At 29.4% G+C, this 17,500-nt stretch overlaps 3 protein-coding genes and 1 pseudogene across 4 annotated transcripts; all 4 read right to left on the reverse strand.

Annotated features, from left to right (window-relative positions):
* Positions 1–4,562: 4,562 nt before the first annotated feature.
* Positions 4,563–10,907, reverse strand: LOC125595951 (annotated as a pseudogene). Its single transcript, XR_007330726.1, has 2 exons — positions 10,355–10,907; positions 4,563–9,253 (listed from the first exon to the last, which is right to left on the reverse strand). The product of XR_007330726.1 is annotated as an NAD(P)H-quinone oxidoreductase subunit 1, chloroplastic-like (transcript).
* Positions 4,563–12,090, reverse strand: LOC125595945 (NAD(P)H-quinone oxidoreductase subunit H, chloroplastic). The gene has a single exon (XM_048771321.1). The coding sequence runs from the start codon at positions 12,088–12,090 to the stop codon at positions 10,909–10,911; it is 1,182 nt and encodes a 393-aa protein (XP_048627278.1). The 3' UTR covers positions 4,563–10,908.
* Positions 4,563–14,184, reverse strand: LOC125595949 (protein TIC 214-like). Its single transcript, XM_048771325.1, has one exon. The coding sequence runs from the start codon at positions 14,182–14,184 to the stop codon at positions 13,153–13,155; it is 1,032 nt and encodes a 343-aa protein (XP_048627282.1). The 3' UTR covers positions 4,563–13,152.
* Positions 4,563–17,305, reverse strand: LOC125595941 (protein TIC 214-like). Its single transcript, XM_048771317.1, has one exon. The coding sequence runs from the start codon at positions 17,267–17,269 to the stop codon at positions 15,224–15,226; it is 2,046 nt and encodes a 681-aa protein (XP_048627274.1). The 5' UTR covers positions 17,270–17,305; the 3' UTR covers positions 4,563–15,223.
* Positions 17,306–17,500: the final 195 nt, after the last annotated feature.

The following is a 17,500-nucleotide window of genomic DNA, read 5'->3' on the forward strand; positions in this document are numbered from 1 at the left end:
AAAAAAAGAAGCTCTTTTCGTATTATTCATTGTTAATAATGGTACTAACCCAAAATTCCTATTAAGTTTTTTATCTTCTTCTTTACCCCATAAAGAAATTGAATAGAAGGAGCTACTTTTTTTTCCACTATAATTTATAAAATAAGTGTTTAAATGGCCTTCAAAAGTAAGTAAATAAATCCGAAACATATAAAATGCGGTTAATCCCGCTGTTGAACAAGCTATTATTGCAAAAATTGGCGAAAATAACAAACTATCATTAAGAATTTCATCTTTAGACCAAAAACAAGCAAGGGGGGGAATACCACAAAGTGAGAGTGTTCCTACTAAAAAGGCAGTTTTTGTAATCGGCACATGTTTTGTCAAACCACCCATAAGAATCATATTCTGACTTTTATCAGGAGAATAGCCAACTATAGCTTCCATTGAATGAATAATGGATCCAGATCCTAAAAACAACAAAGCTTTCGAATAAGCATGAGTAATCAAATGAAATAAAGCGGATCTATAAGACCCCATACCTAGAGCTAACATCATATAACCCAGTTGAGACATTGTAGAATAGGCTAAACCTCTCTTAATATCTTTTTGAGCAAGAGCTAAAGTGGCTCCTAAGAGTACTGTTATTATACCTATCAAAGATATTATATACATTATAGAAGGGATAACTATAAAAAGAGGAAGAAGACGAGCTACAAGAAAAATTCCCGCTGCTACCATAGTAGCAGCATGTATAAGAGCCGAAATAGGAGTAGGGCCCTCCATGGCATCCGGCAACCATACATGAAGAGGAAATTGTGCAGATTTAGCAATAGGACCCACAAATAATAGAAATGCACACAAAGTAAGGAATAAGAGATTTATTCTATTATTTAATATTAAATTATTGAATATTTCGAACAAATCTTGAAATTCGAAACTGCCAGTTATCCAATAAAGACCTAAAATTCCTAATAATAAACCAAAATCCCCTACACGATTGGTTACAAAAGCTTTTTGACAGGCATTCGCTGCAATAGGTCGTGTGAACCAAAAACCTATTAATAAATACGAACACATTCCAACTAATTCCCAAAAAAAATAAACTTGGATCAAATTAGAACTAGTAACTAATCCTAACATTGAAGTATTAAAAAAACCCATATAAGCAAAAAACCTCAGATATCCTTGATCATGAGACATATAATTATCACTATAAATCAGAACCAAAATTCCAACAGTTGTAATTAATATTGACATAATAGAAGTAAGTGGATCAATAAAGTAACCGAACTCAAAAGAAAATTCATTATTTATGGTCCAAGACCATACATTTTGATGAATGCAACTTAGAAAAATTTGTTGAATAGATAGATAGAGCGAAAAGATCATAACTATACTTAACAAAAAAATACTCAGAAACGTCCACATACGTCGAAGGTTTTTTGTTGCTGTCGGAAAAAGTAGAAGTCCAGCTCCGAGTAAAATAGGTACTGGAAGTGGAATGAAAGGGATGATCCATGAATATTGATATGTATGTTCCATAAAATAAAAAACCCTTTTTATTTTATTCTTAAATTTATTATTTCTTATTCACTGGTTTGTATATATATATATTTTTTCAAAGGGGATAATAAAAAAGCGCATTTTTTCAAACTTAAATAGAAATTTTTTCGAATTAGTATAATCCTTCATAAACCTTTGAAAAGAAATATATTCAAATCAAAAAATTAGAAGTTATTAACTAATATTACTAAGTTACTGTAAAAAAAACGATTTGTCTTTTTTTTTTTTACTACTAAAAAAAATTTTGATTTTATGCAGATACAGAAAAAGTGAATTATAATTCCGTATTACAATAATTTATATACATATATTAAGAATAGAACAAAGATTTACACGACAAAAAAATACTTAATATTAAGTATAAAAAAAAGTTATTTGGGTTTGATTATTTAGAATTATTATTGAATTATGGAATTTAGTGATTGTCTTCCAGTACACTAAGTGAGCTTTTTTTTTTCAAGAAATATTATTATAATCGATATTTTTTTTTACATATGAAGTGAAGAAATTTAATAAAATTTTTTCTAATATAATCTAAATCTATCAGTATAGATTAATTAAATGAGCACTCTTATACGGATTTAAAACGTTAAATACAAAAAATTTTTCAAGAAAAAGGGAAAAAATAGTTGGGTTTTAAACTTTTGAATGTCTGTTTTGTTTGAAAAATAATATATAATAAAATTTGAAAGAAAAAAATTACTCAATATGGAGTACGAAAGAATAGAATAATAAATGTCTTTGACATCCAATTATACCACTGAAAAACTTTTTTCATTTTTGAATGGCAGTTCCAAAAAAACGTACTTCTATCTCGAAAAAGCGTATTCGTAAAAAAATTTGGAAAAGGAAGGGATATTGGACATCGTTGAAAGCTTTTTCCTTAGGGAAATCGCTTTCTACAGGTAATTCAAAAAGTTTTTTTGTACAACAAAATAAATAAAAAACACTAGAATCATTAGAATTAGCCTAACGTAAAAACCAATTTTTTAGAATACATATAAATTAAAAAAATCTATAGGAACCAAAAAAAAAAAAAAAAAAGATAATATATATATATACGAAATATACGAAAGATTCCTATTGATTTTGTAAAAAAAAGGGGGGGTTATTACTTTCCCCATCAATAAAAAAATAAATAAAGATCTTGTATTTCCTCTTAACTAGGAAATACAAGATCTTTTAGCGAAATCAACAGGTTCTTTAAATTAATTTAAGTCAAAAATTTTTCACTTTATACCTTTAGGAATTATTATTTCTCTTAATTCTTATATTCTTTACTTGGAATCAAAGTTATAAAAGTATCTATCCACGATTAAGTGAATATTAGATACTAATAAGTAATAATATATGATATTTTTTTTAAGCGATCAAAAAATATTATGTTTGTACAATATAAAAAGATGCATGAAAATAGATATTTTGACAATTGTTGTTTTTCATTTTTCTTGAGCAACTTAGGCAAATTTTAGTTAAAATTTCTAAGGATTTTGGAGAAGTTTTAATTTTTAGAAAAAGCATTTTTTTAGTAATAAAATCAATTTTAAATTCCATTAAATTAGCTTCTTTATTTAAAATTTGAATCTCGACGATTGAGTAAAAACTTGTTAGTATTATTTTGAACAAGTTGCCGCTATGGTGAAATTGGTAGACACGCTGCTCTTAGGAAGCAGTGCTAGAGCATCTCGGTTCGAGTCCGAGTAGCGGCATAAGATCTTATAAAAGAGATATTATAAGTTTTATAATCAAATTAATACCCGACTTGTTTTCTAAAATCGGGTAAAACCTAGTATTAATTTATTAATTTTTAACAAATTTTTTATGATTTTTTCAATTTTAGAGCATATATTAACTCATATATCTTTTTCGGTCGTTTCAATTGTACTACTAATTTATTTTTTAACTTTATTAGTTAATTTAGATGAAATCATAGGATTTTTTGATTCATCAGATAAAGGAATCGTAATTACGTTTTTTGGTATAACAGGATTATTATTTACGCGTTGGATTTATTCAGGACATTTTCCATTAAGCAATTTATATGAATCATTAATTTTTCTTTCATGGGCTTTTGCAATTATTCATATAGTTTCCTATTTTAATAAAAAAAAAAAAAATCACTTAAACGCAATAACTGCGCCAAGTGCTATTTTTATTCAGGGTTTTGCTACTTCAGGTCTTTTAAACAACATGCCTCAGTCTGCAATATTAGTACCAGCTCTCCAGTCCCAGTGGTTAATGATGCACGTAAGTATGATGATATTAGGCTATGGCGCTCTGTTATGCGGATCATTATTATCAATAGCTCTTCTAGTCATTACATTTCGCAAGGTCGGATCTACTTTTTGGAAAAAGAATATGAAAAATAAAATGTTATTAAATGAATTATTTTCTTTTGATGTACTTTACTACATAAATGAAAGAAATTCTATTTTACTACAACAAAATATTAATTTTAGTTTTTCTAGAAATTATTATAGGTATCAATTGATTGAACAATTAGATTATTGGAGTTTTCGTATTATTAGTCTCGGATTTATCTTTTTAACCGTCGGCATTCTTTCAGGAGCTGTATGGGCTAATGAAACATGGGGTTCATATTGGAATTGGGATCCGAAAGAAACCTGGGCATTTATTACTTGGACCATCTTCGCAATTTATTTACATATTAAAACAAATAGGAATGCTCGAGGTATAAATTCTGCAATTGTGGCTTCGCTAGGTTTTCTTTTAATTTGGATATGCTATTTTGGCGTCAATCTTTTAGGAATAGGTTTACATAGTTATGGTTCATTTACATCGAATTAACTAAAACATTAACAAAAAAAGAAAAGAATCCAAATAAAAAAAATAGCATCTATATATAACTTCATCTAAGTTAAGAAATCTAATTTAGTTTTAGTAGTAAATCATCAAGAACCTTTTGAATCAAGTAGTACAATGATTCAAAAGGTTCTCACAATACAAAAAGCAAAGACTTCTTATTATAATTCAATTTAATGTTTTTTTTTATTTCCTGAAAACTATCCATAAAAATAATTAGATAAAATGGATTCGACCTTGTCACTTGCTAATGAGAGCACAAAATCAGGATAAATCCCAATACCAATTATGGGTAGAAGAATAGAGATTGAAAGAAATAACTCTCGGGGTCCAGAATCAAAAAAAGAAAAGTTTTTGGCATTAATTAACTTGTATCCATAGAACATTTGACGTGACATAGATAATAAATATATAGGAGTTAATATCATTCCAATTGCCATTACAAAAATAATTAAAATTTTTGAAATTAAGAAATATTTTTGGCTGGTAATTATTCCAAAAAAAACGATTAATTCGGCAACAAAACCACTCATGCCCGGTAATGCAAGGGAAGCCATCGATAAGATAGTGAACATTGTAAATATCTTTGGAATGGAGATAGCCATTCCACCCATTTCATCAAGATAAACAAGCCGGATTCTATCATAACTAGTTCCTGCCAAGAAAAAAAGTGCAGCGCCAATAAATCCATGAGAGATTATTTGTAAAATAGCTCCATTAAGCCCAGGATCCGTTATAGAACCAATACCTATAATTATAAAACCCATATGAGATACAGAAGAATAGGCTATTCTCTTTTTTAAATTACGTTGACCGGGAGATGTTGAAGCTGCATAAATTATTTGGATTGTACCGACTACCATCAACCAAGGAGAAAACATAGAATGAGCGTGAGGTAATAATTCCATATTGATTCGAACCAATCCATATGCTCCCATTTTTAATAAGATTCCAGCGAGAAGCATACAGGTACTGTAATGTGCCTCGCCGTGGGTGTCAGGTAACCAAGTATGTAAAGGTATAATCGGTGATTTGACGGCAAAAGCAATAAGAAATCCAATATAAAAGAGTATTTCGAGTGTGACCGGATAGGCTTGATTCCCTAATAGTTCTAAATTTAATGTTGGTTCGTTCGAACCATATAAACTTATACCTAAAACTCCTATTAATAAAAAAATAGAACTTCCTGCAGTGTATAAAATAAATTTTGTAGCTGAATACAAACGTTTCTTTCCACCCCACATGGATAAAAGGAGATAAACGGGAATTAATTCTAATTCCCACATGATGAAAAAAAGTAAAATATCCCGAGAAGAAAACGATCCTATTTGGCCGCTGTACATTGCTAACATCAGGAAATAGAATAATCGGGAATCCCGAGTAACTGGAAAAGCCGCTAAAGTAGCTAAAGTAGTAATAAATCCGGTCAGTAAAATCGTTCCTATAGAAAGTCCATCTATTCCCAGTCTCCAATAAAAATCAAAAAGATTGATCCATTTATAATCTTCGGACAGTTGAATTAATGGATCGTCCAGTTTAAAATTATAACAAAAAGCGTAAGTCGTTAGAAGAAGTTCTAAGATACAAATGCATATAGTATACCACTTATTAACTTTATTTCCCCTATGCGGGAGAAATAACATTAATGAACCGGCAGATATTGGAAAAACAACAATTATTGTTAACCAAGGAAAATCATTCGTGGTAAAGACAAGATACACCAGGTCCAAAGAACGCGTACTCAAAAAAATATATAAATAAAAAAATATAATTGAACTTTTTTGAGTACGAGTACTTGTCAATAAAAAAAATAAAATGTATTCCAAATTTATTCAAATCAGGTTTTCGGTAACGTATTAATAAGCTAGACCCATGCTTCGAGTTGTTTCATGCCATAAATAAACTCGAACGCTCAAAAAATCCGTTGGACAGGCAGATTCACATCTCTTACAACCAACACAATCCTCGGTTCTTGGGGCAGAAGCTATTTGCTTAGCTTTACATCCATCCCAAGGTATCATTTCTAATACGTCTGTAGGACATGCTCGGACACACTGAGTACATCCTATACAGGTATCATAAATTTTTACTGAATGTGACATAGGATCTATAGTTTTTTTAATGTCATAAATTTTCAATCTAGTAAACTTATAACTAAATGATATATTAAATTAAAATACTAGATGAAGCAATGATTTCTTTTAATAGAATTTTTTAATGAATTCTGGCTCAATTGGTAAAAAATGGGGCTAAAATACTTTGATTTCTTAAATTTTCACAAATTTAATCTAGTAAGTCATAACCTATCATATATGCAAATTTAAACCTATAATTTTTTGATTTATGCTACTTATTTAATAAGGTCGATTGGTTGATGCGAGTTGATTTTCTGTTACGATAAATTGACGAGACTATAGCTAATCCAATAGCTGCTTCAGCGGCTGCAATTGCTATAACAAAAATGCAGAAAATATCCCCTTTTAGTTGGGAATTATCAAAAAAATCAGCAAATGTTACGAGATTCATATTAACTGCATTGAGTATAAGTTCAAGGCACATAAGAGCCCTAACCATATTTCGACTCGTGATCAATCCATAAAGACCAATCAAAAATAAATAGGCACTCAAAACAAGTACATGTTCGAGTATCATTGAGCAACTCCTTATCAATTTTGATTCATTATCAATATGAATAATAAAAACAATTCACCGGATTCAATCAACTAGAATATAACAACAAAGTACGAATAAAAACTATATTAGGGAAAAAATTTCAAATATATATAAAATATAAAAATTTATATTTAAAAAATGAAATAGTATTCAATCAAATTGAATGAACGGAAAAAAATATCATAACATACACAAACACAAAGTTTTCTTTGGTCTTTACTAATTGGAACCTTTTTTATTGACGAGCCACAGAAATTGCACCTATCAAAGCAACTAAAAGAATTATTGAAATGAGTTCAAATGGAAGAAAAAAATCTGTTGATAAATGAATTCCTATTTGTTGACTATTACTTATTAAATCTTGTTCTAAAATCTGGTTTAATCTTGTAGTCCAAATAACCCCGTACCATGACGTATCGAGAATAGTAGAAATTAATGAAAAAAGAATAGTTGTACAAACCACTGAAGTAATCCCATTCCCAACAGTCCACAGATTGAAATCTATGGAATATTCGGAATCATTCATGAACATCACAGCAAATATGATTAAAACATTTATGGCTCCCACGTAAATAAGGAGTTGTGCAGCAGCTACAAAATGGGAATTTGCTAGAATATACAATAAAGATATACAAACAAGAACAAATCCTAAGGAAAAGGCTGAAAATATTGGGTTAGGAAGTAATACCACTCCCAGACCTCCTACTAGAAGACCAGATCCCAGAAAAACTAAAAGAAAATCATGTATTTTTCCAGGCAAATCCATTATATTATTAAAAAAAGAAAAAATAGAAATCCTTTTCATGACCTTATTAATTTAACCGGGGAATTTTTTTTTAATATGTTTCTAATAGAGTGAAATTAGAATCTAATGAATATTAATTGATGTAGATACAATTATTAGACAGTTTCGCTTTTTTATTCTAATATTTTCAACCTATCTATTTCAAGCAAGATAATAATTACGAAAATATTATATTAAAAGGATGAGCCTTAATACTTAATATTATTCTATAAATACAAGTTTTTAATTAAATTCTTTATATAATATAATTCAACAGTTTTGCATTCTTTTTTTAATAAAATTAATGGGTTTACCCATTTTTTGTTTGAGGTGAATTCAAAATTGTTCGAATAGTATAATCGTCAATTACTGACATTGGTAAACGCCCCAAAGCGATTTGATTATAATTCAACTCGTGACGATCATAAGTTGAAAACTCATATTCTTCAGTCATTGACAAACAATTTGTTGGACAATACTCAACACAATTACCACAAAATATACAAATTCCAAAATCAATACTGTAATTAAGCAATCGTTTTTTTCGAATATTAGTTTCCAATTTCCAATCAACAACCGGCAGATCTATAGGACATACTCGAACACATACTTCACAAGCAATGCATTTATCAAATTCGAAATGGATTCGACCGCGGAAACGTTCTGATGTTATTAATTTTTCATAGGGATATTGAATAGTTACAGGTAAACGATTTGTGTGGGATAAGGTAATCATGAAACCCTGACCAATATACCTTGCAGCTCGTAGGGTTTGTTGACCATAATTCATGAACCCGGTTATCATAGGAAGCATATTGTAATTATCTATGAATAATTTGATCTTTGTTTCTTTCTCTTGTTTAAAACAAGTAATGAATATCTTGGATTGATTTTCAATTTAGAGTGAAAAGAGTTGGAAAGAAGTTGTTAATAATAGATTACCAAGGGAAATCGGTAAAAGAAATTTCCATCCAAGATTTAATAGTTGATCCATTCTTAGCCTAGGTAAAGTCCATCTGGTTGCGATAGAAATGAACAAGAACAAATAAGTTTTAGCTAATGTAATAAAGATACCAATTGTTGTTCCAAAAATTTGATCCTTTTCAAATAGCTCCAGCATAGATATATACGGAATAGAAATATTCCAACCGCCTAAGTATAGAACTGTTACAAATAATGAGGAAATTAATAGATTTAGATAAGAAGCAACATAAAATAAACCAAATTTGATACCGGAATATTCAGTTTGATAACCTGCTATTAATTCTTCTTCCGCTTCTGGTAAATCAAAAGGTAACCTCTCGCATTCTGCTAGGGAAGAAATTAGAAAAATGATAAAACCTATAGGTTGACGCCACAAATTCCATCCCCAAAAACCATATTTTGATTGTGCCTCAACTATATCAACTGTACTTAAACTGTTAGATAATCCTAGTCGGTGATAACATTACTATTCTCACCGCTATTACAAAACCGTACATGAGGTTTTCGCCTCATACGGCTCCTCGGGGGCCGTAAATAAATATAAGGACCAGATTAGTATTATTTAGATGGATATGATGTGTTCTAAAATGGATTAAATAGAAATATATCTGGGGTCCCGAATTATACCAATGGAATTCTGTCTGCTCAAATTCTAAAACTAAAAAACGCGCTTCGGAATTCATCTCATCCTTTACAAATTTTAATTTCTATTTGTTGAGTAATAACTTAATCCTTTAATAAAGCACCCCTTGTAAAACTAAACCTAGGTTTTTCAGCCCGTCGTGTTTTTCAATTACGAAAAAGAATTAAACATCCTATTAGTTTCTTATTCATGATAGAAATTCTATTTTATTTTCGAAATCTATAAAAAAAAATATACTTGTTTCGTTCCTATTCTTCTTTCTTTCTTTTTTAGAAAAAAAGTAGGTGGACTTAAAAAAAAATAAAGGATTATTTCGTTTCTGATAGTCATTACATTTATCGGTGGATGGGAGCATACTCTGAATCGGAATCTTGGGGAGTACTGCCTGATAATTTCTACAAATTTCAAGCCCCAATTAACCTTCTTTTTTTGTTATCTTATGTTATGCATAAATATCCTTTTCAATTTGGTTAATCTCTATTACAAATTCTTTGTGTATTTTGGTGTTTCTAACCATCCACGCGTTTTTACCTAATTGCCGATCACTTTGTAATATATGTATATGTATAGTAATTTATATAACTGATAGTGAAAACGTCATACGGTTAATATTTTTTTTAACCCGCTTCAAGCCCGGCTGACTAATCAACCAACCTTGGGGTAAAGCGATTCTTACGCTTACGTTTATTTCCATTTAACCTTTGTACATAGGAAATGAGACTTAATTTTTCTTTTTACTGCTAATTTCTGAGCAGTTTTTTTTCACTCATATATAACTATCAAATTCAAATTCCTTTTATTAAGATAAACCCGAAAGATAAATATATATATTCCGTTTTTTTTTTCATTTTTTTTTTATCTAGAAGAAACGGAATAAACCTTTCTGTTTCAACGAATCGCACGTAGAGATATTGATAAAACACATAGAGTTAATGGTATTTCATAACTAATCGCTTGAGCAGCAGCTCGCAGACCACCTAAAAAAGAATATTTATTATTTGATCCATATCCTGACATAAGAAGTCCGATCGGAGCAACACTTGAGATGGCAATCCATAAAAAAATACCGATATTGAGATCCGCTAAAACAAGGTGATTGCTAAAAGGAATTACTGAATAACTTAGTAAAATAGAGATAACTGCTATAGATGGTCCAATACTAAATAAAGGAGTATTTCCTCTAGATGGACGAAGATCTTCTTTGAAAAGTAGTTTTGTCCCGTCGGCTAAAGCTTGAAGAATTCCTAACGGGCCGGCGTATTCAGGTCCAATACGTTGTTGTATCCCTGCAGATATTTCTCTTTCTAACCACACAATTACTAGTACACCAGTTATGATTCCCAATACAAGAGAAAATATAGGGACAAATATCCATATGAGTCCATAGACCTCTTTTAAAGATTCCAATCTAAGAAAAGAATTTATTGTTTGTACTTCTGTTGCATAAATTATCATTTTAACGATCAACTTCTCCCATAATTATATCTATGCTACCGAGTATCGTCATAATATCAGCCAATTTCATTCTTTTAACTAGTTCAGGAAGAATTTGCAAATTAATAAAACCCGGCGGTCGGATTTTCCATCTCCAAGGAAAACCACTTTGATCTCCTATGAGAAAAATTCCCAATTCCCCTTTTGGAGCTTCAACTCTTACGTAAAGTTCTTGTTTCGATAATTCAAAAGTAGGGGAAGGTTTTTTACTAATGAATCGATATTCAAAATCATTCCACTCTGGATTCCTTTTTTTATCAAAGCCTCTGCTTTCTAAATTTTCATAGGGACCCCCCGGAAGTCCTTCCAGAGCCTGTTGAATAATTTTGATGGATTCTGTCATTTCGCTAAGTCGTACTAAATAACGAGCTAATGAATCTCCTTGTTTTTGCCACTGAATTTCCCATTCAAATTCATCGTAAGACTCATAACGATCAACTTTACGAAGATCCCATGGTATTCCGGATGCGCGTAACATTGGTCCGGATAAACCCCAATTTATTGCTTCTTCCCCACCAATAATCCCAACGCCTTCAACTCGTTCTAAAAAAATAGGATTTCGTGTAATAAGTTTTTGATATTCAACAACCTCTGTTAAAAAATAATCACAAAAATCCAAGCATTTATCTATCCAACCATAAGGTAAATCCGCCGCTATTCCTCCAATACGAAAAAAATTATGCATCATTCTCATACCGGTGGCAGCTTCGAATAGATCATATACAAATTCTCGTTCTCTGAAAATATAGAAAAAGGGAGTCTGTGCCCCAATATCTGCCATAAAAGGGCCAAGCCATAACAGATGAGAAGCTATACGACTCAATTCTAGCATAATTACTCTGATATAGCTGGCTCTTTTAGGAACTTGAATATTTCCTAATTGTTCGGGTCCGTTTACTGTTATTGCTTCTGTAAACATAGTAGCTAAATAATCCCACCGCGTTACATAAGGTAAATATTGTATAATTGCTCGGTTTTCTGCAATTTTTTCCATTCCTCTGTGTAAATAACCCAATATGGGTTCACAATCAACAACATCCTCACCGTCTAGAGTAACAATTAAGCGAAGAACACCGTGCATGGATGGGTGGTGAGGTCCCATATTGACTATCATAAGATCTTTTCCTGTAACTGGTCTCTTCATAAGTTTTTCCTTGATTCGTTCTGGTATGAATTAGATTGCTGAAAAAGAAGTTTATTCAAAAATTCAAGATCTAAAAAATTAACTAATTCACAATTTTGGAATTTAACGAGTTTTTAATTCCCGAATATTCAACTGATTAATTAATTCTTTATAACGTACTCTATTTTTTTTTGACAAATAAGCCAGCAGTCGTTGACGTTTTCCCAGAATTTTTCGTAGACCTCTCTGAGATAAATAATCTTTTCTGTGCAATTCCAAATGTGAAGTAAGTCTTCGTATCTTATTAGTGAAACTGACTACTTGAAATTCAACAGATCCCTTGCTTTCTTCTTTTTTTTCTTGAAATGAAATGAATGTATTTTTTATCATAAAAAGAAATCCTTCCCTTTTTAATATGAATTGAAAGATATGAATTTTACTGATCAGTAATAATAATGGTAGTTTTTTTGTACAAGGATCCGAATTTAATTATCAACTTATTAATTCTTAATTTTATAAAAAAAAAGTTTAAATTTCGATCTAAAAAAGGAGGATTTTAAAAATTTATTTATGAATTCGCTCTGAGTGGTATCTATGTCATTAATTCAATGAATCTCATGTATAAAGATTGAATTAAAAAAAATCCCTCACATTTGTGCATCCAATTGTTTTCATATACCGTAACTTATATTATATATTGTTCATATACCGTAACTTAATACTATATATATAGTCAAAATATAGTAAAAAGGATCTACCATTAATGCATTTGAAATCGCGTATACATGTGTATTCTTATCATACTGAAATGATTTCCATTAGTCGTATTAAACCAATAGCGATTCATACAAGCTAAATCTTCTAATCGAAAATTGGGCCAAAGAAAGGATTTTAATTTAATTAGGTTTTTTTTATCCTTATCAAGATCTTTCTTTTTATTCAAAACTGTGGTCAAGTTTTGAATATTTGTATCAAATTTTGAATTTCTATCCCTTGCATTTTTTTTTTTTAAATTGAAACAAATTAGAATTCGAAATTCTTTACGTCGTTTAGGGGATAGAATAGTTTCAGGGACAAAGAAATTTAAACTTTTTTTTTATAAATATAGCTTTTTTTTTTTGATCTTTTACTTATTTTTTGTTTATTTTTATGAACCAATGAAATCCCGATGGTTCTATATATAATAAGTTGGCCGTCGTTTTTTACAGACAAACGAACAGGTTCAACAATCAATATTCCTTTTTTCATTAATTTTGAAAAAGTGAAATTCTTCTCAATCATTAGAATATCTAAGCTCATCTCTCCTCTTTCAATACAAGATATCGTTATCTCGGTTGGATTTTTTAGTCTAACCAAGAGACAGTATGCTTTTACATTATTGAGGATTTTTTGATTAAAAAAACAATTCCATCGCAATTGAAAACGCGAATACCTTTTGAGAAATAAGTCAAGTTCCGCTTCGGTATTGCTTTTTGGTTTTTTTTTATTTTTACGTTTTTTTATCTTCGATTCTGTATAATTTTCTTCAATATTTTTTTCTTGCTTTGATAGAGCTGATTCCGTATTTATTTTTGTTTCTTTATCTGATTCAAACTCTTCTTGACCTGCTGATTCGTTTTCTTCTTTATTTAGATTAAAAAACCGAAGGAATTTTTTTTCGTTTGATGGTATAAAACCTTTTTTCTTTAGGGTGATCTGTTTATTCACATTTTTTGTTTCATTAAAATTGAAAAGAAGTGATTTAATTGGTATGACCCACGGTTTCATTTTATATGTACTAGAAAATAAGAAAAATTCTGGAAAGAAAAAAAAGTCAAAATTTGTTATACGAGGATTTAGTATTTCTTCATTCATTCCCATCCAATCAAAAAAATTTATTTTTTGATTGGCAAGACTCGTCTTAGTTATTTTATAAATTCTTTTATAATTCTTAACTTTAGTTTTAATATATTTTTTTTTACTCCTAGTATCAAGCTCAATATTTACTTTTTTTCTAAACCAAAAGTTGAGAATTCTCCAATCCAAATATTTTCTATGCAAAATTTCCCCTATACTGCGAATATTATATTTTTCTAGAAAACAAGAGATTAAAAAATTTTCTAGGCCTGTAGACATATCAAAAAATTTTTCTGTAGAATGAATAGATTTGTAGCAAAAAAGATTATATATAGAATCCTTTTTGAAATTCTGTTTATGTTTTGGATTGAAAAATAAGTTAGCCTCACAAAAATTTTGTTTTTTGTAATTATCAAAAATTTTTTTTTCGTATGAATCCACTTTGTTTAAACTTGGATTTAGAACTAGAGAGTCTTGGTTTAGTTTTTTTTTCCATTTTTGGGTTACTAATCTAGCCCATGCAATCTGAGGTAAATTATATTGAGAATGACTTCGTAACCAGTTTTTCCATTGATTTATTTCGGAATTTAAAAGGGTTTTATCTTTCCATTCATAATGAAAGATTCCTTGTTCTTTAAAAAAATCTTTTATTTGATTCTTAACAAAAAAGGATGTTATGTATATGTTATATTCAAAAAAAGACTTTAATTTAGAAAAGTTACTAACTTGAATTTGTGATAATTTGTAAAATACATATGCTTGTGATAAAGAGCATAAGTCATAACTAAAAAAATTTTTTTTGATATGAAATTTTTTATAGTCGAAATAAAATAAATGGTATTTTTTTTTTTTTTTTTTTCTCCATTTTCCTCATTCTTGTAAATATATACATCAAGAATTTTTTTTGTTGAATCAACAAAAAGTTGTGTAGTAATTCTTGGAATATTAATAATACCTAGAAAAATAGAAATAGACAGTTGTTCAACGCAAAATTGAAAAAAAAAAAAAGATTTACGAATTAATCGAGTTTTTTTTTTTTTTAATGTCTGCCAACTTTTTTTTGATGACTCAATTATTTTAGAATCATAACACAGTTTGTTACAACTATTAGTTAGTTTTTCTTTTTCTTTTGAAATTTTTTTCGTTTGATTTCTGATTGTCTTTATTTTATCAATCACATTTTTTATTTTGTTTTCGCTGAGTGAAGAATTTGGCCACTCCGTCGATTTTTTTTGAACAGATAGTTCATGAATCATCTGATTACTCATTATTGAATCTTTTTTAGTTTCATTTAATTCATATATTTCTCTCGGGCCAACTAATGGAATTCTATTTCGTTTTGAAAGGTTTTTTTTTTTTCTTTTAGAAAAAGCAAGTTTTTTATAATCCAGTTTTTAATTTCTTTTTCGACTTTTAGGAAAATTGTTGCTCTTTCTTTGAAAATCCTTAAAACCGGAAAAGACTTCGTTTTGGATTTTTTGATTCTTTTTTTTAATTCTTTAAAAATAGGTTTAAAAAAAGAAGGCTTTGGTTTGGTAGAACCAAAAGGTAGGTCAGTTTCCAGCCCCCAAACTGTTAAAAAACGAAAATCATTTTTTTCTCCTTTTGTTTTTTTTAGTCGAGCCTTCTGAGATGATTGAAATTTATATTTATGCCAAGGTTTAAGATAAAACGGAAATAGGATTTTTATCTGAATACCATCCGTTAACCAGTTTCGTGGAAATTCTGTTTCGGATAGTTGAACCCCATTATAAGTACATTTAACATGCATTTCACGTTTCCACTCCTTTAAATCCTCTTCCCACTCGGGAAGTTGAAATAATACGATACGGATGCTATTTTTAATTATTATCAATAAAGGTAATATAATATATTTTCTAAGAATAGATTGAGTTACTAAAATAAAACCTCTTATTATTTGAGCAAATAAGAAGCTATCCCAAGTTTCCGCAATTTCTATACGTCTTTGTTCTTCTTTTTTTGATTGTTCTTCTTCGTTTTTATCAAAAAAAATTTTTTTTTTCCACATGAAATTTCTAAGAATTTTTTTTTTTAGCCCCCATATATCAAACGAAAAAAAAAAAAATTTATCTATTCTATCAAAAAAAAGGGGCGAATGTGCTTTTGCTTGCAAAAATTCCCAAATAACAGTTTTACGCCTTTGGGAACGCATGGATCCTTTAATTATCTCTCGACGAAAATCAGATTGTTGTGAATAACGGATCAAAGCCATTTCATCTGTTTGATCAGAATTTTGATTATCTTTGAGATTAGTATAAATCTCGTTATGCGGTTCTTTTAAATCAGTAAAAACCACTACACGTTTTGCTTTTCTTGAACGAATTCCAGGTTCGGTTGGTATATTTTCTTCAGTTTCAGCTTCCAATTCTTCCAATTCACTTGTTAATTTGTATGACCATTGAGGAACTTGTTTATTGATTTCATGGAAATCAATAAAATTTTTTATAAGAGTTTGATCATTATTATAAATTATAACGACATCAAATAAAATTTTGAAAATTTTTATTTCTTCTTCTGACTGAATTTTTTCTTCTTGGGGTTCGGAAAAAAAATAAAGTTTTTTCTCTATTGATAAAGACTTTCTTTTAAATTTTTCTATTGTTTGCTCAAATTTTTGAGAATTAATCTTCAGAAGTATAGCATGAATTTTGTTTATCCAAGATCCTCTTATATTCTTTTTTTTATAGGTTTTGGTTATGATTTGGAACGGAGATAATTTTTTGATTCTTCCGCGCGAAATCCCATGTAAAAATGGATCATAAATTTTAGGTAAATATTCTTTTTGAGTTTCGTTATGACAAAATCGAGTTGTTTTTTCCAGTATATTTTCAATAGACCCTTTTTTATCTAAAGCTTCAATTCTATTTAAAAATTCGTTTTTTAAATTTTCCTTTTTTTCTTCATTGACCAAACTCCAACAAGTATAAACTTGATCCGAGGTTTTTTTTTCTGTTGTAAATGAAGGGATCTTTTTTTGTATCATTTCAAAAAAAGTTGAAAGGTTGGGGGGATATGTAAAAGATATTCGTTCTTTTCCATCACTTTGGCATGTATAAAAAAAATATTGTGACATTTCATTTCTTACAGTATTTTCAATTTTATCATTTTTTATATATCGATTTGGTCTATTCCATCTTTTATAATCGAAAACTAGAGTTACAAAAGGTTTTTCAAACCATAAAAAACGATCCTCTTTTTTTTTTATTTTGAAAAATTCTAAATTAGAATTTTCTTTATTTCCATCTCGATTTTCAGAAACTGTTTTATAGTTATAGTATGTTCGAACGTGGAATTCATCATCCTTATTAATTTTGTCTTTTCCATTCACTCCGATTTCTTCCATTTCATCGATTTTGTCCAGATCCTCCCTTTCTTCCGAAAAAATTCTATTGCATTCTATCTCATCGTATCACATTCTGTTCTGTGATATTTGAGAATCACCGTCAATACCTCGGTGTAGGTCCGGGATAATCCTTTATTCCATAGTCCTGGGGCTATTTACAACTAGCCAATTCAGAATTTGCAGGTGTACTAACAAGTGCATCTTTGATGCAGTCATCGATTCTCCCGAGAG

This window comes from Brassica napus, unplaced genomic scaffold (genome assembly GCF_020379485.1).
Source record: "Brassica napus cultivar Da-Ae unplaced genomic scaffold, Da-Ae ScsIHWf_10;HRSCAF=17, whole genome shotgun sequence".
Lineage (NCBI taxonomy): Eukaryota > Viridiplantae > Streptophyta > Magnoliopsida > Brassicales > Brassicaceae > Brassica > Brassica napus.

Excerpts from the sequence above, each read along its gene's own strand:
- LOC125595945 (XM_048771321.1), bottom strand. The coding sequence starts at position 12,090 with ATGAAGAGACCAGTTACAGGAAAAGATCTTATGATAGTCAATATGGGA.
- LOC125595941 (XM_048771317.1), bottom strand. The coding sequence starts at position 17,269 with ATGGAAGAAATCGGAGTGAATGGAAAAGACAAAATTAATAAGGATGAT.
- LOC125595949 (XM_048771325.1), bottom strand. The coding sequence starts at position 14,184 with ATGTCTACAGGCCTAGAAAATTTTTTAATCTCTTGTTTTCTAGAAAAA.